Raw genomic sequence first — 22,134 nt, 5'->3', positions numbered from 1 at the left:
GATTTACATAGATGTTGCCCAGTCCCTTAAGCTGTAGAGAACAAAGAAATGTATTGTTTTTGGAACTAGCTGACCAGAGCTAGCTGCACTAATTCCCAACCCAAGTTGTGCGTTGTGACTCACAACGCGTCGCTTCCGAACTGGGTTACCTCACCTGTTATCTTGGAGTGAAGTCTTCATAGTCTTGTTTGTGGTGTTGTGGGAGGTGGTGTAACAAGTTTGCTGTGGCCAGAGGTACATTTACTCAAGTACTGTACTTAAGTAAAACAAAAAAAAGGTTTTTACTTGACTTGAATATTTCCAATTTCCAGTACTTTTACTTCTACTCCACTGCATCTTAGAGACAAATATTGTACTTTTACTCCGCCACAAATATATGAAAACGTATAGTTACTAGTTACTTTAGCCTACTTGTTGTAACAGAGTATTTCTACATTGCAGTATTGATACTTTTACCTCACTCAAAATGTGAGTACTTTTCCCACCACTTGTGTTTTGGGTTCTCGCAACTGTGCGTAGGTATCCTCGCCAGAGCTGGCGAAAACTTCTGGGAACTCAGATTAGTGCGTAGGCTACTGCGTAATATCATTTTTATGGACCTATAATCATCATTTATTGTAAACACCTGCTGCAGGCCATTTCCCAAGCTGATGATTAGCATCTGATGATTGGTAAAGACAATAATGATGTCATTGGTGGTGCACTGAAGTGTGATGACTGTTCAGCAGGTGTCATCAGCAGTGGTGTAAAGTAACTAAGTACATTTACTCAAGTACTGTACTTAAGTACAATTTTGAGGTATTTCTTATTTAGTATTTCCAATTTTCAAAACCTTTACTTCTACTCCACTACACCTTTAATACAAATACCAAACTTTAGTTACTAATTACTTGGTGCTCTATATATACTCCAGCTATTTGAAAATAGCCGATCTAAAAGCTTGTAGATCTGCTGTTTTTGTATACATTTGTATACATTTATACATTTGTTGTGAGCTTGTAGATCTGCTGTTTTTGTATACATTTATACATTTGTTGTGAGCTTGTAGATCTGCTGTTTTTGTATACATTTTGAAAACTTGAATTGGGACATTCTTCATAACGAGTACTTTTAGTTTAGGTACCTCAGTATTTTTTGATGCCAATACTGTTGTACTTTTGCTCAAGTAAATTCTGATACCAGACTTTTACTCGTAACAGAGTACCGGTATGTCTACATTGTGGTATTGATACTTTTACTCAAGTAAAAAATGTGAGTACTTCTTCCACCACTGGTCATCAGCATAGCCTGTCTAAGTATTTAAAGAGAAAGGGTCCAAACAACATGTATCCTTTTATTATATTGCTAAAGCAGTCATTATTACACAGAAAATAACAACCCTTTAATTCCTGAAACAGATTGCTTTATATCCTGTTGAACTGTACAGGGAGAGAGAGGTCAACTCTCCTTTCAAACTACCAACTAAACTATTAGAAACCAGGTTTAACAGTCACCCTAATTGCAAACTATAAGCTTCACTTTCTTATTGATAGGGTATTTATTTATTGTTTACAAATTGTATTATTTGGCAACATAGAAATAATCTTCTGCTTTAGATTTAAATATCACAGACACCAGAGGGCTGGAAATGGAAATTATAGGTTGACAATATAGTCTTGGAGGTTTTATACATGTGGACGGACATTACATAATAATAACAGAACAAAATAAAACTCAGTTGTGAAGAATATGCAATTCCAATGGCAAGGTTTCCTAAAACATCTTAGCAATAGTAATAGCAGTTTAATGGGTCCACAGGCTGCAGTGTATGCCATGAATTATGATATGCATTATATCATCACTTACATTTTGTCACTTTCCACTATTACCTGACAAAACATAAATTACACGAAAACCAATCCAGAAACAAACACATACATTGACATGAAGGACATTTTTTCACGCAAAGATGATTCTTGGAAACCCAGGCTAAGATGTACACAGAACAAAGCTGGTTAGGCGTAGGTATATTAGGTAATGTGCAATGTGTGTCCAATTTTGGAAGGGGCATGTTTGGCAGGCAAACACTACTTTTCGATGACATTAACCGATGACATTAACCCTGCATGGCCCCTGAAGTCATTTGAAAGTGGCAGAGTATCTAGCACAATCAAGTAAACTGTGGATGGAATCTACTGGATGGTTTTCCTTTTTGACGGAGCTACTGTGTCAGAGAAGACACGTTCGCCGACAGGCAACCGGGGGATCCTAACATAAATGAGACACAGCAGAATAACACTTCACTGACAATTAAAACTAACTAATGTACATCAGACAATACATGCATGGATAGGCAAAACAAGTCTATATTCCGCTAAGTATAAAAATATAGATAGGTTAAGAGAGACTGAGAGAGAAGGAGATAGAAAATAAATTAAATATGTGAGTTCCTTAGACTAATTAGAGTTGAATAATATTTACAGGTTCATATACTGTATCTCATAAAGATTAGCCATGGTCTCACAGTGCTTCAACTGAAAAATAAATCAAATGACGACACATACAGAGCATAACTCAGTGATGCTAAAAGCTTTTAGCTAGTGTTAAAATGCTGCAGTAGGAGGAAAGCCTCTTATCTCCAAAAAGAAAGGAAATTCTCTAACCACTAATTAAGAGAAAAACAGCCATATAATCATTTTGGGCTGAATACCATCTTTTTTGTTTGTTTCCAAAATATACAATTTATAACACTCTCTAGAGTGACAAAACTCACTCTATGTCTATGACCTTAAATACAGAAATCCAAAAATGGAGATAGGAGGTTTTCACTCAACATAACACAAACACTTCTTAATCAGAAGAAATAAGGTACTAGGAGAGGTGAGGATTCATGCGTTTTGTAGATAACAGAACAAAAATGATCATTTTATAACACCAACCTAAACAGACAATTAACAAAATAGTATGGCATACTCAAACACAGCTTATAACTAATGTAAAAACATTATACTGTTGCAACATCAACAATGTCTGAGCTCCAGAAGTGGATTTTATATTTCTCACACATCGTCTATTCATAAACTTAAACTAATGCGCTTATCATGGCAGACACACACACCTGTATTTTGACACTTTACAGTTTTTATAACAGTAGTTATATGTGAAGTGCAGCAGACTGTGGCATGGCTAATAAATGCTATTCCAAAGAAGAGAGCTAATATTGGGCACATAAACTATCAACACATGCTACAAAGCTCAGCATGTAGTTACTGTGAAAAACGACAGAGAAAGGAATTCATGAGAAAACAAAAATCAGTTCCCATACTAAAGCTAATTGATCTCAAATCCCCAAACTCAATATCAATCATTGTATGAAATGAACAAACATACTGTATTTAACAGTGTTTAAACCAAATTATTTTTGGCACCCTGAAAGAACATGAGGAGGATTAAGTAAAAAGTCACAGTCCGCAGAGAACGAGGATAACAAACTCCTCAGCAATTGAGGCAAAGCGTCTATAATTATTTACAAACTGTGTAAATACTAAATAAAGATCTGAAACAAAGAAAGAGTGATTCCAACCTTTGCTTTCTTTGCGGTGTCTGTCCACAGTGTGACGCTGTAGTCACTAAAGTGTGACTATTCCTGCACACCATCAGGAGAGGAGATTCATCCATTTGAAGCTTTCCTGCATGGATAAAGGCAGCCCAAAGTGACATGTCACTTCAGTGATGCCCATGTGCTGTCACTCATTCTTCCACACTCCTGAGCATGCAGGCTGTCCCAGCACTCTGAACAGAAGACTGGTGTGGTGTAACCCAAGCCCCCCTTTCCCCAAGTCATTTTGCGCCCCCTGTAAATGAGCGTTCGATATATTGAAATTTGGGACGCAAAATGGTGCAAATGAAAAGAACCCACGGCAGCCAATGCAGCCGAATGCCTTGCTCTTGATGCCGATTTCTCTTTGTATTCGACGACCATTTGCCTTTTCTTCTCGCACACCCGTTCAGACAGTGGGCAGTCAATCTGTCCAACAGTGCCCAACATACTTAACACAACTCTTTAACCCATTAAGACCTGAGAAGATTCTAGAAATATCTTCTAAATCCTAAAAAAATTTTGAAGAAAAAAAAAAAAAAAAAAACCCTCGATTTTTCAAAAATAGCAGATCTACAAGCTCGTAGCGCGGCACTCGGTGCCGCGCTATGAGCTTGTATATCTGCTATTTTTGAATAGCCTAAAGAAATCTAAAAGTGACACAGATGCGTTCCAGGTATTAATGGGTTAATGATATGAGAATACTGAGCATTGGTGTTTAAAGGTGATTCTTTTCTGTCTTGCCGAGTTAATAAATCAATAATAGTTTCTGAATTGTCCACTTGTTTTCACTAACAAGATCAGATGGTTCAACTCCAGCAGGAGGATTTCCCCCAAACATGTTCCTAAGATCAACAGTACTTAGATCAAATATTTGGATGAAACGTTGTTCTCTTCCGCAGCACAGTCTTAGGAGTTGACTCAGTTTGCCCTGAAGGGAAGCACCAGAAGCGTTTGTGTAACCCATTTTCAGGTTAGATACCAGGTTTTTAGATCATCTTTGATTCACTGTAAGCCAAATGGGACAACCATGTTAATGCTAAAATGATTTGTGGTAAACAATTCACTATTATTCAGGATAATAGTGAATGTCACTTTCCTTGGCATTATGAGTGGCTGTACAGATTAATAATCACAGGGGTGTAACCTCACAGAAAGGTGGAGAATCCATCAAGTATAAGTGTCTTGATATATTAGCACAGGAAGACTGTTCTTTAAAAGTTTTCTACACCTGGGTTGGAAACAATGGGAGAGCCACGCATTTACAACCATTGAGGAGGTCATCACGCAATGCGTGGTGCAGAGCGGTCGTTGGTGAGGGTCCTCTTCAGTCTGACTCCCTGGCGGATGGCTACAAGCATGTTGCCCTCTGACTGACCCTCCACCCCGTCTGTTTCCTCCTCCTCTCCGACCTCCTCCTGACCCCCCTCGCTCAGGTACAGCTGATGGGTTGGTTGTTGGGAGAGGGCAAGAGCGGGCGGGTTGGTTGACGCCTGACCACTCCAAGAGGCCACTGGCATCACCCCGACCTCCTCTCCTCCTGCTCCTGCTCCTCCGAGAGTAGGAGAGTCAGGATTCGCCTCTCCTACTCCTACAATCTCCTCTCCGCTCCTGCTCCCGTTAACCCCCACTGGGAGATCGGGCACGGTGGGGATTTTGACTGGGATTACGGGTGTACGGATATGGATTGGACCCGTGCCAAGGACAGAGCTTGAACGGCGGGCTTGGGGTTTGGTGGAGGGCGTCCGGCGGATTGTGGCAGTCCCAGGGGTGACGTCAACTGGACCCTGGCTTGTTGGATATGGTCCCGACACTGCATAGGACCCAGAATAAACCCCCTGGCTTGAATAGCAGGTGCCTGTAATCATAGAATACAATTAATATTAACACCAACAGCGATGATAACAATCGACAGTTCTCAATTCTAAATTCTTCTAAATTCAATTAAAGAATTATTGAATTTAGTAACAAAAAAAAAATAACTTAAATAACTAATTTTAAAATCATTATTTCAGTTGTATAATATTTATATCTGAGCTACATAATTAAATTCATAGCACTTGACATAAACGGTATAATTCAGTGTAGTCACCTGCAGGGTTTACTGGATAGTTTCCAGTATGGATAGGTGTGGAAGGGTAGGGTCCTCCAGGGTAGTACCCCTGTCCAGCGTAGGGGCCATGTGTGCTGGGCAGGCCTGCGGTCGACGCTGGTCGCTTGGCCTGGAACATGCGTCTGTAAGACTGGCTGATGTCACTGTTTCTGGGGATGGTGGACGACTTGTCAAAGTCAGACTGCTGCTGCTCAGACTCCTGGTCCCCCGCCATGGAGAAGTAGTCATAGTCCGATACTGTAGGGGGAGGAGATACAGGGTTAACATGGAACTGTGGACAAAGAGACGATGCACGTAAACATGCTGGACCAATAACTACAATCATAAAAATCTTCTTCAGGAGAAGATCTATTTACCTGCCAGGGACCTTAGTGTGAGTGACATGAGATTTTTGTTTTATAAATTAGCACAACTCCAACCCTAACCCCAACCTCTAAATACCTAAAGGTCAATACATGCTCCTTCCGACATCAGAACTATCGGAAGTTTTGAATGACGTAAAAATGTATCTCATCTCCTTTTCCGAAAGAAAAGTTCAGAAGTCGGAAGGAGCATGTATTGCGTTTAACCTGAACCTTTTCCTAATTGTAAGTCAAACTCACATTTTTTTAGAGTGAGAGAGAGAAACATTTAGACAAGACAATGTACATACAAATTGTATTAACATAATCATAAAAGGGTGAGTGTCAGTAGACATTTATAATAAATGTTACCTTGTGAAGGTATGGTATCTTCAGAGCAGCAGGGCGTGTTGGTCTGAGTACTGTAACCACTAGAGCACTGGATTGAGTCTCTGCTGGACCTCTGGGTGTCCAGCTGTAAACCTCTGGAAAGGGCCAGTGCTAACTCCTCATGGGCGTCTATATCACCAGCCTGGAGGAAGACAAATATCAATGATTTAGTGAATGCATTAATGAATGAATTCATTTGTGAAGGAAAGGAGAGTCTGGGCCGGTTGTCAGACTTTCCTGGTTACAACCTCGGTTTGAATGTGGAATAGAGGGTGGTAAGGAAGAAAGAAAGTAAGAAAGAATGAATATGTAAAATGTCCACTGAAAAGTTACCGCTTGCTGGGGTGGAAAAGCTGAAAACACAGCTGTATAGAAAGAACAAACAACATGAGACCCATTAAAGCTGACCTTGGTAGCAGCAGCTATACTTCTGCTCCTCTCCTCCTCTGCTGCTGAGATAGCTGTTGTTGTTGTTGTTGTTGTTGACACTGCAGCAGCAGCAGCTTGAGGTACAGATGGAGGGCTACCGTTATTGCCATTGCTGTCCGCTATGGCCGGCTCCTTGTCCTTGTCTTTCTTCCGCCTCAGAGTGTTGACCATTGGCCCGTCGTACGGCCCTGGCTTGGCCCAGTCCTGAGAGGAAAAGCCACAAGCGTTAAGCCTGATTTTTACTTTGTCCTACGACATCTACCTCGCCGAAAACAGCTCATCTACAAGCTCACTACGTGTCGCGATGCGACGCGTTGTGAGCTTGTAGATCGGCTATTTTTGGGAAAGCGACACCGTCCCAGAAGATAATTGTACGGTATATCTTTCTAAATGACTGTGTACTCCCTGTTAGCTCTCCCCTTTGCGTACTACTAAAATGGATTATGTTATGCATGTCACTTATTCAATGTAGTAAAGTCAAACACTGACAATCAGAATTCTGGTTTTTGAATGAGGTAGAGTGATGTAGAGTGGTGTAGAGTGGTGGGTGGGTGGGTGGGTAAGGTGGGTGGGTGGAGGAACGAGGAGACGATGAAGAGGATGGACCAACCTTCCAACTGGGGACCCGTGATGAAGGCACCATGTTGGAGCCCAGTGTGCAGTAGTGGGGGAAGTCTGGGAGCAAGGCGGAGGCGGGACGCGACCAGGAGCGGGTGGGGCAGGAGGAAGAGGAGGTGGATGCAGGGAAGAAGGGGAACACAGTGTTGGACCCTGAGCCTAAACTCCCCCCGTTGCTAAGATGGTAGGGGGGATCGGCAGGGGCGTAGTGGTCAAAACCATTGGACAACTGAGGGTAGGGTGTGTGTGTGTGGTCAGAGGCGATGAGGGATGACGTGAACAACACGAAACACACAGAGAAAAACAGAAACAAACACAAAAAATGGGAACAACAAATTATTGAAAATGATAAAGACAAGTCACAGTCAGCATCAATGGTCCTGATGCAAATCATAAGAAACACAACACAACATCACTGTACAAATTAAATCAAAATGCAAACAATATAGGACACATACAGATCACATCACAACACAAATGAAATGTGGCGATCAACATTTCAGAGTACAGATGAACCAATAAATGTTGATCTGAATGCTGACTCACTCACTTTATGTATATACTGTAGGTATGACTGTATACATTCCCATTCCTATACATTTTATGCATAATTTGATATCTGTTGCTATATTTGATGTAATTTATTTGCTGTCAAGAGACTATGTTACTCTGTCTCACACTATATATTTGATATTTATTTTGATACATTCTCAATTTCACTCTTATTATTTATTTTAAATGTAACTGCAATTTATGGGAAGCTTGCACAAAAGAATTTCACACACTCTTTAATACCTGGAGTAAACTTGTGATGAAAAATTAAGTTGAATTGAGTTAACTGGAGAGAAAATATCGACCTTTAGCCTGTGCTGTGTGTTTGACCTATCTACAGTACCTGCCAGGGAGCTTGGAGCAAGACATAACAAGCTAGCCATTTAACAATGTCGGTGATAAACAAACCAAGCTATTTCAGTAGCTAATTTCTTGACTGGCTGGTTAGTGGTTGCACAAAAACCCTTTCTCTTTTAAGGAAATCTTAATGGCATGTTGTGTCACAGCAGCAACACAAAGAGCAAAACCTCAGCTACAGCCAGGAAGAGGAGCTTCCCCTGTGGGGAACTAACGTGGACATTGGGGGGGAGGGAGAGAGGAGTTGGGTGAAGTGATGGAGGATGAGAGTGTTTCACCTTGTCAGTAGTGAGCTGAGGAGCAGCAGGAGGAGGAGGAGGAGGAGGAGGAGGAGCGAGAGAGGAAGGGGAGCTGCAGTCACTGTGAGGCTGACCAGACTCTGATGCCTCAGAGGAGCTGGAACTGAGACACGGCTGGAGGCGCATAGGAACAGGAGGAACACGGTGGAGAGATGGAGGAGGGGGGGGGGGCGAGAGAGAGAGAGAGAGAGAGAAGAGAGGAAGGGGAAAGTATAGAGCCAGTGAGAGGAGAGAGATAAGGTATAGGGGAGCGAGTAAGAGACAGACAGACAGACAGACAGACAGACAGACAGACAGACAGACAGACAGACAGACAGACAGACAGACAGACAGACAGACAGACAGACAGAGAGAGAGAGAGACGCAGTGGAAACACAGGAGGATAGGGAATGCATGCATGTGTGCAAACACATGCAATGGAGAAAGAATTGCATAGAGAAAGAAAGACAGAGAGACAAGGAGATTAGACAAGTGCACTGTTAGAAGGCGGAAGCAACATTTCAGTCAGTAGTACAGCCATGTGACCAATCCATACAGGTGGATACAGAAAAGAGCTCAGGGGGGCCATAGCAGAATGAATTGCCCGTCTTCTCTTTAAAAAGGTGCAGCAAAGGAAATCAGCAGTGTTCTGTTAGCATAACTGAAGCTGTGGCCAAGGAGGTCACAGGGGAAGAGTTTTAATTTGGACAGTTCCCATATCTCCATAAGAGAGCCAAGGTGGGGGCTATCGGGCCAGGGCAACACTTTTCAGTTCTTCAAAACACCATTTATCAGCAGGTACCGTATATTATCATTTTTGAAGTGTAAAAGACAGTTTGGGTTTTATTTTGGGAGAACATAGAAATGAAGTGATAGCCAGACAGCCCTCTAGTGGAAACAAAGCTAGCTCTGTTTGGCCCTGTAATGGAAACCAGGCTATTGTTTTTGGGCCCCAAGCAAACCTCAACTACTGTAGAATTACCAAGAGTGAGGCAATGAGGAGGCTGACTCTTGGGCCTGAGATGTAATTGGGTCAGGTGCTACCATGCCAAACCACCTCAGAGGACCATAAAACCCCATGGCATCTCACTGGTTTTCTGGATAGGGAAACTCCGGCTGTTGGACGTCAACCAAAACATCTACATACTGGTGAGTTCCCAGAGCCAGCCTCACGGTTGAGTTAGAACCCACATGCATGGGAATGAGGTCTCCTCCACCAACTCAGTCGTAATTATCTGAAAGATGGATTCTACATATTCTGAGCGGAATTGGTCAAATTGAAGAGATTAAGCCCTGCTCTGCTGACACAGTGCAGGAGGTCACAGGGGTGGAATGTCAAAACACTGTCAAAAGCATTTCAGTTTACTGTGACATGCTTATTAAATCCCCCGTACTTAGCATATTGTAGGCTCTTGTAGATCTCTACTGTACTCAGACCTAACCACAATTTGTCAAATTGGTTGACTCTAAAATAGCAGGCTGGGATTGACCTGTGCTGCCCTGGGCCAGACTGGAGGCAGACGTCAACTAATTTCCTGTGCTCCTGTGCAATAATAATAGCGCTAGAATGATTCAACTATGATCACATATACTTACTGCTGCCAGGAAGCTGCCTTTTACAGGAGCTAAGGAGCTATAGTGCTGTGAGACATATGGTCTTTGAGGAGTGAATTTGACGATCTCAAGTCCTCAATGTCTCTCTCTAAATGTACTATCGTTTTCAAACTTGGGAGGCAGGATTATCTGTTGCCATGTTCTGACTGCCAGTTAAAATGTATACGGTTTTCAGGGGTGAAAAAGACTTAAAAGTGGACACATTATATACACATTATACCATGGTATGGATGAACTAATCACCGTTTAATCACCGTTCTAAACCTGTATTTATTTATTTGTAATATTAGCTTTGTCTAGGCAGGTGAGGAGTGATTATAAGGAGTGATTATAAATCACAATCAGTATTTTGGGTAGCATAACCATGTTTTACTTTTGCGTCTGTGTTATGGTTATATTTATTTTTTAATACTCTTTTATTCATACTATCGTACAACAGGATATAAACCAGGCTTATGGCTGTGCAGTTTTAACTCATGTGTGTCTCGTTAAGTGGCTTCTTCTCACCTTGGCGTCAACTGGCATGGGCGAGGGCGACTTGGACGGCGCATAGTGGTCCTGCGACGAGGAGATGAAGCCCGAGTCGTGGGAGGAGATGCTGGAGAGGCGAGCCGGCGCCGGCTGCGGCAGCGTGGAGCTACGGTACCGGTGGTGATGGTGGTGGTGGTGGTGGAAGAGGTGGTTGGAGGAAGAGGAGGAAGAGGAGGAGGAGGGAGAATGAGAGTGAGAGCCACTGGAGCCCCTCGAGTCGCTGCTGTTAACACTGTTTAGGCTACTGCTAGAGGGAGTGCGTGTTTGTGTGTGTGGTATGGGTGTTGTAGGAGGTGTTAGGGAGTGAGAGTAGGGGTAAAAGGGTTCATTTGGAGACAAAGACAGATTGAAAGAGGAGATGGACAAAGCAAGGATGAAGGGAATAGCAGGGCGGGATATAGGGAGAGGAGTGAGGGAGACAAGGGGAGGGAAACAATTAACACAGCACACCAAGATGCAGCAGGCAGTGACTGAGACCAAACCAATCACTTAAATGATAAAGGAACAAATCCACACATACATAACCGACATAACAGACATGAAATCATAATGACACTTAACAAGACAGGACATCCCAGGATTCCATGACTATGGGAGATCTTTGTGTCTGTTTTTGTTGTTGTTTTTAACGCAAAATCATACAAAAACTGCACCCTTGCTGTTGCATCTGATTATTATGTGAATAGAATAAATGCAATAAAAAATCTTATGTAGACTTTGTGAGAAAGGTGAATGATGCAATATCTGCACTACTGTGTGAAATGGTGGTCTAAATTGCCATAGGTTGAAATAAGTACTGTGTTTAGCTGACTACTTAATAATAAATTAAGTTAAACAAAATTAGACACAATGTAAAACGGGTTAATCAAATGTGAAAAACATACCTGCTGCTATGTTCATGCACCTTATGTCTAAAAGTACATACAGTACTGTACCAGCTGGATACGCTATGTGTACTGTATGTAGATATCTTTTTTTCTCTTTTTTTCTTGATTTCTTTTTTGAGGAAGTGGAAAAACTAAAATCTATGTCAGATTACTTTTATGGTATGCTAAATTTTCTTTATATGGCTATCACAAACGTCTGGGTGATTAAGCCGGGGGTTAAGGAGTTAACACAATGTTTTGCTTGGAGATTGAAGTTCCAAGGTATTGTTTATGTGGCAACAGCAAAACACGACCCCACAGCAGGAAGCAGTCAATGGGACAAATACATACAAATACAAACAACAGGGAGAACACAGCGTGAAGGGCTTTGTCTGAACAGGGTACAGTATGTTATGGTACTAGTGTTTACACACAGCATAGACCAGGGCTTTTTATAAAACTGAGTCCACACCCATAAACGGGCCCAGCAATAGGAAGAATAATAATCGGACATGGATTGTTCAATTATTCTGAATAAATGCATTATGAATATCTGTCTACCTTGTTTTGGTGAGTGCAATATACTTTAAATTGGTAGCCTAAAGAAAACTAATAGCTGCAAAATCATGTCTGGGTCATAGAAGATTAACTTAAAAACTTATATCACTATGAAAATGTAGATTCCTAAGAATTACATAACAAACACAATGTATCTTTCTTGATTCAGAAGAAAAACTGCAACAACAAAAGCCCTCATTCTTTGTACCAGAGGACATCATGTGATATTCCCATGTAAGTCATATATGATTAAGTCAAAGATGTCGGCTGACGACTGCTACTGAACAAACCCCTTTGATGACCTCTGATGGAGCCTGATGGACACCACATTTTCACGTTTTTGACATTAACCTGAGGCTCCTCTCCTACTTCAAAGTATGTTCTTCTTCTTTTTTTACGAACACTGTAAATGTGTTTCTCAGCAAGACGGATCGATTTACAGCCAACAGCAAAACAGGAACAGTAAAGGATCAAATGGCTGTGCTGAATGACTGCGATACTTGAGGCTGTAGTAGCTCATGTCCACCACTGGGGGGCACACATAGATCAGTCCAAATAGTGAAAAGTTTGTCCCAATTCTCCACCCCTCTTATCTGATGAAGCTGCTATTGCACTCATACATCAGTGGATTTTCAATTACTGAAAGGATTCAAAGGCCTATATTGTTTATGTAGAGCAGATCCTATGTGCTCACCACACAAAACTGCATTAAATCATGCATTCCGTCTCCTTGGATTGAATTACTTGTCTGAAAACATACATAGTTTATGGACTGTTATAATCACTTAGTGGTTCACTAACGACACAATGCCTGGCAGCCTTCCAAACATATGCAGACGTATAATACTATGTAATACATGCTTTACGTTTTGGGAGAGTGATCTGATTGTAGATGTTGTTTTGAGTCCTCTATTGGAAGATGTGAAGCAGACTAATGTGTTTAATATAGCTCTGCTGAATGGTTAATTAGACAATCCAGGCCATTCGATTGGCTGTGGAGACCAACCTGCACATGCTGGACTTCCTGGATATGGTGGTGGTGGGAGAAGATGGCGGTGTCTGATATGACCAGTGGCAGTCCGAGCCCTTTAGGTCCAAGATCACCTGAAGAAAGCAGGAAAATACACTGGGTTGATTTATTTCTAGATATTGTTTAAAGAGGGAAATATGGCCCATGCTGCATCAGTAGAGGGAGAAATCACCAGAGGAAAAAAAACTCATCGAGTCCAGGACTTACAATCCTCTGAAAGGGACTAAAATATAGAAAAAACTGTAGAATTTAAATCACGTTTGGTGGCATTCCAACTGGTGTCATTGTTTTAAAACGGATGCCATTAACAAAACGTTTTTAAACAAGTCTTATTATTTTGCTTCAACCTCATATTCATCAGACATTTCCACCTATCTGTGTGAAATCAATACCAGGATGTCTTTGCGTCCACCTCTCGTTGTCCCTTTATCTGCACTTCCTGCCACTTGACCCTTTGTTTTTGTTCTCTCACCTGTTCACTGGCAGGAGGCAGTTTGTGAGGGTCAGATGTCAGGGCCTTGAGGTCATCAGAGATGGCCTGGAGATGGTGGACCTCTCCCAACATGGAAATTTCCTCATCCTAAATAAAACACACAAACAGAAGACCGGAATATTATACTTGGAGAACATTTTTTGAGAGTCAAACTAGAAAAGCTGTAATAAGAGGTCACAAATAGGGGTTACTATTTTACCTTTCTAGTACATTTAAGGTATTTATTATTGATTATATTTTTATGTATGTCTCATGTCAAGTGGTGTGTGTGTGTGTGTGTGCGTGCGTGCACGCACTGTATACAGTATGTTACTACTCACCACTACAGGCCGTAGCATGGCCACAAAGCCACAGAATCTCTGTCTCTCTTCTATCAACGCCTTCCTCAGGGCCAGTTTTTCCGTCTCCTCCAGCAGAAGGTATTTATCACTGACATCCTGCATGGCACTGTCCAACTGAGGCTGGATGTCCCCACGACCTGAAGAAACGTGGCAAAGCGCACACACACATTAGCGTGTGGGGTAAAGAATATGCATGCTCAGACACACACACACAGACTGACTGACTGACTGAGAGACAGACACACACAAGGAATTTATGACACAATATGATATTTATAAATTGAATAAGCCACAAGAAAATGTAAAATGTTCAAAAACTATCTAGAGTCCAGGACCTGTTGTAAAGGCCTATTGCCTTTTGATTCTCATTGTTTCCTCTGTCCATTGTATTACATATACATCCTTGTATTTGATGATAACTATCACTGTCTTCACAACTGTTCTTTGGTTATCATCTCCACGTTAAGGGTTCCTCTTGTCATGGATGTGTTACTTGTCTTTTGTTCGGACTGACAGAGTAAGAAAGTTATCTGCCGTTTATATTGAGTCCGGTGTGTGTGTGTGTGTGTGTGTGTGTGTGTGTGTGTGTGTGTGTGTGTGTGTGTGTGTGTGTGTGTGTGTGTGTGTGTGTGCATGTGTGTGTGTGTGTGCATGTGTGTGTGTGTGTGCATGTGTGTGTTAAGAGGCAGCCTCTTTTGACTGTCTTTCTACTCTATTCTTTATCACTTCCAAGTTCCTACCGGCAGTAGTGGGCATAGTATATACTCAAGTAAATACTCAAGTACACTTTTTTATGGTATTCTTTTTCTGCACCGGTGCCACATGAGACTTCATGCCTTATTACTGTATTGGGAATTTTAACATTTGCCAAAAGAATTACGTAAGTGAGAGTTACTGTCCACCACTGCCTACCGGGTGTGTCCAGAAATGGTGGGAGAGAGATGGTGAAGACATACAGGAGGTAGCGGAGGTGAGCTCAACACCATCTGCCGCTGAAGCTACCCTATGTTTGTGGATCCTCCAACTGCATGTGTTACCCACCAGACATGGCTATCACATGAAGGTTTCTCGTGTGTGTGTGTGTGTGTGTGTGTGTGTGTGTGTGTGTGTGTGTGTGTGTGTGTTGAGACGTTGTGACTGAGATAGGCTACCCTGAGGCTATATCTAGTCCTCTTGAATTTTCGATGGTGGCAGGAAGGCTGGCGACTTCCCAAGACGACAACCTCAAAAGGCATTATCTAACTGCTGTCACACAAACGGATGCGCACGCACGCACATGCACGCACGCACATGCACGCACGCACGCACAGGCACGTGCGCGCACACACACACACACACACACACACACACACACAGTCTTGACTTTCCTACTTCAAGGTTGCAGCCACAGTGAGGAACTCTGTGCCATCTGTCTGCTCTAGTCTGGAGAAAGACAATGAACTGGCTTTTCACACTGAGGTTTGACCTGGGGCCCTTTACAGCGCATGTCAGTAGAAGAACACCACACACACACACATCCGCATCTTGAGGAAATGCCATCACTTATTCTCTGTGAACTGTCTGTCATTACGGTCTAGGATGTGGTCAGCTGTCCAATTTCGCTGCTTTGTCTCAGACTGCAAGAACAATGGCAATGTGCACTGGGTTGCCTAGACACGCACGCACGCACGCACGCACGCACGCACGCACGCACGCACGCACACACACACACACACACACACACACACACACACACACACACACACACACACACACACACACACACACACACACACACACACACACACACACACACACACACACACACACACACACACACACACACACACACACCTAGAGTGTTAATTTATGACTACTACTATGACTTAAATGAAGACTTTAAGATTAAGATTTTACTGTGTATACACAACAAGCTTCAGTAAAGAAAAGTGACGTAAATACACTTGCCCTGATCTCCTTGCCTTCACGTAGGTAAATAGAAGGAGAATTTACAAATTACAGACATGGCAGATTTTTGTTGCAGGATTTACGACCAGTGATGATCTCAGCGGTTCTTACAGATCACGGGACATATCCAGGTATTACCGGTCTTGTGTGAACAGAGCTTAGGTCTACTTTGAGGTCATTCACAAAACAAGACTGAAGTGTTTCCACATCGAGGGAATCCAAACATTTACCAAGTTTGGTTTCACGTCTGCAGCCGGCGCTTTCTCAAGAATGTGAGTTATGTTTGTGTTTACGGCAATCTCTTTCTATAAAAACAACATGGAGAATATCATGGGAGGAGATGGGCCGTGGAAACCAAAGCGGAAAGTTGAAATTGCAGCATATAGTTTCAGTTTTTCTCCATAGGCTACTTGCGACACAATTCAAAGGCAGCCTTTCAAGCAGACAAGTATATAATTAGACTGTATGAGGTTTTCTGGAGAGCTAGCGTAGTGGAGAAGGACATAGAAGTTCTAAAAGCCTGCATGGTTTCATCCGCAGGGCCGAACAGGGCCAGCCAGTACTAGTCTGGGTACCACTACAGGCTGAGGCATATGGCTCATTACTGGGATCATTTTACTAGTGTGTTGCCAGAGGAAATGATTCACAAACTGATATGAATTCTAATGCAAACTAATGGTGCTCAGGCCCCTTGAGATAAACGCTGCGATTTGAACCCAAGTCCATCAAAGTTTTAATGACACTGTTAGTGTCGAATTGCATCTGTAAGCCCGTAAGCCTCACTTGGCCCTGCAGTGGATACGTAGTCTTTGAAGTCATAAAGTCAGCTATGCTGTGGTGTCTCGCTGGCATGTGCAGTGCACAGAGGGAGTATTCTGCAAATTCGGTTTTCTCTCCCAGTAGTTTGACGTTTGGCAGAAGAAGTGTATTCCCAATGTAACCAAGGTGGTTTTGGAGGAACTGAGCTACTGTAGACCCAATCATGAGGTACCAAGACTGAAAAGGGGTCAAATAGCAATGTCTGTGTTGTTTTGTTTTCATACAGTGTCCTTGGGTGCCTTGAAATCAAATGCTCCTGATGTTATCATGACCAGTATCAAACTCTGTGTTGGAGGGATAGTGCTTCGCAAAACACCCTCTTACTGCATCAGTTTCAAAGTCTTCCTGAAGGGCGAATAACAAAAGGATTTCCTTTCGGCTCAATTACTTTTAACTGCTTGAAGGTAACACTAATATCAACACTCGGGGAGCAGTTCTTACTGAGGTCAGCTGTGTTAAAACATACATGGTCCGGGGCAAACGCTGTCAACCAAATGGCAGTTGTTTGGACATTTTCTCAACGAACTATACTGTTAACCCCCACACAGCAGCAGCAGCTTGGTGACATTTATTAGATATTCTGGCACAGGGTTCGCAGAGTTGAAAAACTCTTTTCAAGCAAGCTGACAAGGAGCAGTGGGCTGGTAGTGTGCAAAGGCCACACACACACACACACACACACACACACACACACACACACACACACACACCCCACACACACACACACACACACACACACACACACACACACACACACACACACACACACACACACACACACACACACACACACACACACACACACACACACACACACACACACACACACACACACACACACAAACACACACACACACACACACACACACACACCCGCAACCATGCACAACTGGCCACTGGGCAGCATTGAAACAATTAGGGGTAAAGGGCCTTGCTCAAGGGCAGTGATTAAATAGACTAGGCAGGATTTCAGAAAATGTGCTTATTTAAAGTGCTGAAGGCAAATCGTGTTAATTTATGACACACATGTTTTTTAGGGGTATTAAGGTGTGCTGAATCCAAATCTGCTGTGTGTCAAGCTCAAAAATGGCCGCTAAGCCCATTTAAAGATGGCGGCCGCCACTATGCTGTAATATATTACAAAGCATCTTTTTGACTAAACAAGGTAGAAACTTGATTTTTTTTTTTTTAATAGGTTTTCAGATTTTTTTCAGGTTTTTCATTAGATATTTTGATTTGAAATCAAGTGTGAGGAAACTGCTTAAAACTCATATATTGTGAAAATTGTCATTTATTGGTGAATATTGTTCCAACCAACTTTATCCGCTCCAAAGAGAAACGACTGTCCACAATACAATTGTGTACACACACACACACACACACACACACACACACACACACACACACACACACACACACACACACACACACACACACACACACACACACACACACACACACACACACACACACACACACACACACACACACACACACATAAATACCAGAATAGCGTCTGCAGTGAGTAGATGGACATTGTCATATAATCTGAGGACAGACATAGTTTCTCAGACATCAGCTTTGCTAGGAATGACATCAGGCAATGAAGATGATGAGTACACACACAATGAGTGCACAAAAACTAGACCAGGAGACCTGGATGTGCCAGACCCCTAGTGGTTAAATACTAAAGGTGACGTCGAGGTGACGTCATGCGACATCTGAATGGCTGGGTAGGAAAAGAGGGACAGACCGACCGACAAAGCCTCATGTAGGCCGACCCCCTGGGTCTGGCAAAAAGAATGGAGAAAGACGACTCTGATGAAGGCAGGATAGTTGTGTCATTGAAACAGCATGGTGTGTTTCAAGATGGTGGAGACACATTGAAAAACATGATCAACAAGGATGTAGTCACATCTGAGATTCAGGAATCTCTGCTTAATGCAGAAGAACTTGGACAAGTCGAGAAACGTCTATATGAGCCTCCAGATAGTGACCAGCACTTGGCTCTGAAATCACCTATTCGAAAGAATAAGGCCAAGACATTTGCCTCTTTATATGAAGTTGAGCAACTTTCCAAGGGCAAGCAAAACACTATCAAAGTGGATAGGAACATTCTACAAAGGCTCATTACAGCTTACAGAGCAGGGCGCCAGGTAAACCTTGAAAACATCCTTACACATGAACTCATGACCATCCCACTATCTTTGGCGACAACTTATGGTAGTCTACATTCCACAAACAAATCTGTGCTAGTAAACATACTGACAGAACAAGTCCAAACCCCTGCAAAAGTTACACTTGATGATTCCAGCTGCCTGCTCATTGATGGCCAAGCACTCGTGATGGCACTAGGAAAGCAACCTGGCATTAGAACATTTGGTGAATATGCCAACATGTTTGCTGGAGCTGTTCTTAAAATGGGAGAAAACTGCCAGAGGATTGATGTAGTCTTTGACAGGTATCAAGAGCTAACGATCAAAGCAGGCACAAGGATTAAACGCAAGCAGCGCCACCGACCAATACGTCGTAAAATAGAGAACGAGTCCGTTCCTCTTCCACCAGACTGGTCTAGCTTCATGGCACTTGAGGAAAATAAAGCAGACCTTGCTCTATTGCTTTCAAACCATCTGATTAAACACAGCCCAAATAATCTAACCATCATTGTATCAGGGGGGTTTGCCGAAGTGACCACTGTCAAGTCATCGGATCCAGATCTTGAAGTCTCTCTTCCAGTACATGAAATTCGCACGTTGCTTTCTGCTGATCAAGTTGACACACTACTTGCCTTCCATGCTGTCACTGGCTGTGACAGCGTGTCTCAGTTCAGTGGCCACAGTAAGAAAACAGCCCTGCAGGTGTTCCAGCAACATCACACAGATCTCATTGGGCTTGGAAAAGGCCCTCTCACAGTAGACATAGCGAGGTCAACAGAGAAATTCATCTGTAAGATATACGGTGTGCCTGAAGTTGATACATGCAATGAAGCAAGAGTCAAGTTGTTTTGTATAGGTCGTGCACAAGAGACTCTGCCACCAACCTCAGATGCAGCAAAGTTTCACATCATGCGTTCCCACTATCAAGCTCTTGTCTGGAACCAAGCTCACTTGCCACATCCTGATCTTCCTCCAGTGACCGAAATGGGATGGATGCACCTGAATGGTCAGTTGGTGCCACGGCTGCTTTCTCTGCCACCTATGCCAAAAGCATGCAGGGAGATCACGTCATGCAGTTGCACAAAGGGATGTCTCAGCCAACGCTGTGGCTGCAGGAAAGTACGTATGGAGTGCATTGAAGCGTGTAATTGCAAGAAACTTGGCAACACCTGCCAGAACACTGAGGATGACTGGGACTAAGTCCATGTGTCTGCTGCCTGCAAATACAAGTCAGAAACACAAATTAAGGCAATTGTACATCTTAAAGCAATTATTCATTAACAACCCAAAAAAAAGGAAAAGAAAAAAACATTATTCATTACCAAAGAGGCCAATTTTCACAATATAAATTATATAAAAGTGGTTCCTTCACAATTGATCTTATATCAGAATATTTCATTGTATTCCCCATATATGTAAACATAAAAAAGCACATTTCAGTCTATTTTCTACCTTGTTTAATCAAACATATAGTGTTTTATTATGTTTCAGCATAGTGGTGGCCGCCATCTTTAAATGGTCCATTTTGAGGGCTTAGCGGCCATTTTTGAGCTTGACACACAGCAGATTTGGATTCAGCACACCTTAATACCCCTAAAAAACATGTGTGTCATAAATTAACACGATTTGCCTTCGGGGTTAAGATTTTTGGAAAACTGACCTAGTCTAAAAGTCTGAAAAGGAGCATTGAGGATTTCCTCTCAGTCTAAACGGCTGATATTATATTTGACCCATAGAGGACCCAGAATTGAATCCCCACCAGTGAGCTGGCATCATGTTGTGTACTGTGCTCATTACAGACAATGCACAGGGTTACAGGCATTAAATGACAGCCTGTGGGAAAGCACAGGGGTTGTTAGGGCTGGACATAAACTGCTGTTATGTCACAGTACGTCTGACAGTGTTGCCCTAGTAGTGTGTGTGTGTGTGTGTGTGTGTGAGGTTGAAAGAGCGTATGTGATACTGTATTCAACACAGTGTGAATGACAAGGCCCAGATTGCTACTTCCTCTTTCCCTCCTAACCAAAAACACTTTGAGGTTTGTTCAAAGGTCAAACACTGCACCCGTTGACAGGCTCCTGTCTTAAAAATGGTAATTCCACCTTCAAACATACAGTTATTCCCTATATTCTTGGGCCCGGTCTACCAATGCATGCAAGTAGAAACAGCTCCTGTGCAGCCCTGGAAACCAGACGATCCAGGTACTTATGTCACGTCTTCTCGAGTTGGCCTGTTGGTAGTGAAATGGGGTGTGTGTAATTATACACACACCCCAAGGAGCTTACAGTACTTTAATGTTCTGCTAATACAAATAAAAAAACATAAAACATGTCCATTTCAGTGGGAATTCACCCTGGGAACTGTCACAGGTATCCACAAAAGGCTCTTACCCAGGATTGTGCCGAGGCTGTGATGAGGCCGGTCTCGTGTGAACGGTTATTATTCACGTTTCAAATAGCAGTGGAACTGGATTCAGGATTAGGAGGTTCCTATGAACTATGAACTAAACTAAAGTGACAACAAATGACGGCAAACATCGGCAATTGCGTCTGTCTACGCGAAGCGCATGTAATTATCTTTTGCACGCACTCTTACGATGTGGAGGATTTGGATTTGTTTTCGTTTCTTTTTAGTTTTGTTTTAGATAAGGCAAGATAAACCTTTAATGGTTCCCGGTGGGAAATTCAGGTGTCATACTGTAGCAGCAACAACATCAAAATGAAACAGAATCTATCAATCACCAACAAAATCCAATATATTTATGCTGTTCTTTTCATTTTAATGCATGTGTTTTTCTCTGCACTGCTTTGCATGTTCCATGTATCCCAGGATGGTCAACGAATCAGCAATCATCCAGTATCTACTTTCTCCTGGATTATGCTGTCGGACCAGATGAATATCAACGTAAGTGACGCAAATGTGAAACCAAATCAGTGAAAACCTATGCTATTAAGACCTCCCTTTGGTACTCTTCGGATATGTTGAGCAGGGTTATCAAACCAGGAATGGGCCCGATTTGCAACCGTTCCGTGCCTAACCGCACACAAATGGAAATGCTATTGGAACGGTTTGCCTATTTGCCGTGGGTAAGGGCTAATGGTCTCATTCCAGCAAAGTAAATGAA

At 42.5% G+C, this 22,134-nt stretch overlaps 1 protein-coding gene across 7 annotated transcripts in view; it reads right to left on the bottom strand.

Moving 5' to 3' along the window:
* Positions 1-4,221: 4,221 nt before the first annotated feature.
* Positions 4,222-22,134, bottom strand: part of LOC308083967 (protein MTSS 1-like) — an 81,795-nt gene continuing 63,882 nt past the window's right edge. For 3 of the 7 annotated variants that reach the window (XM_080426406.1, XM_080426408.1, XM_080426410.1), the window contains 10 exons: positions 14,068-14,225; positions 13,727-13,834; positions 13,231-13,328; positions 10,777-11,047; positions 8,656-8,790; positions 7,461-7,697; positions 6,830-7,054; positions 6,404-6,563; positions 5,670-5,927; positions 4,222-5,435 (listed from right to left, as the gene is read on the bottom strand). In XM_080426406.1, coding sequence (XP_080282532.1) covers positions 4,861-5,435; positions 5,670-5,927; positions 6,404-6,563; positions 6,830-7,054; positions 7,461-7,697; positions 8,656-8,790; positions 10,777-11,047; positions 13,231-13,328; positions 13,727-13,834; positions 14,068-14,225 — 2,225 coding nt within the window. In that variant the 3' untranslated portion in view covers positions 4,222-4,860. The remainder of the gene's footprint in view (positions 5,436-5,669; positions 5,928-6,403; positions 6,564-6,829; positions 7,055-7,460; positions 7,698-8,655; positions 8,791-10,776; positions 11,048-13,230; positions 13,329-13,726; positions 13,835-14,067; positions 14,226-22,134) is intronic. The other 4 variants (XM_080426407.1, XM_080426409.1, XM_080426412.1 and 1 more) reach the window with 3 other exon arrangements.

The sequence above is a fragment of the Gymnoscopelus braueri genome, assembly GCF_963280865.1.
Source record: "Gymnoscopelus braueri genome assembly, chromosome: 4".
NCBI classification, from domain to species: domain Eukaryota; kingdom Metazoa; phylum Chordata; class Actinopteri; order Myctophiformes; family Myctophidae; genus Gymnoscopelus; species Gymnoscopelus braueri.
This window is presented reverse-complemented; position numbering and strand designations above follow the sequence as displayed.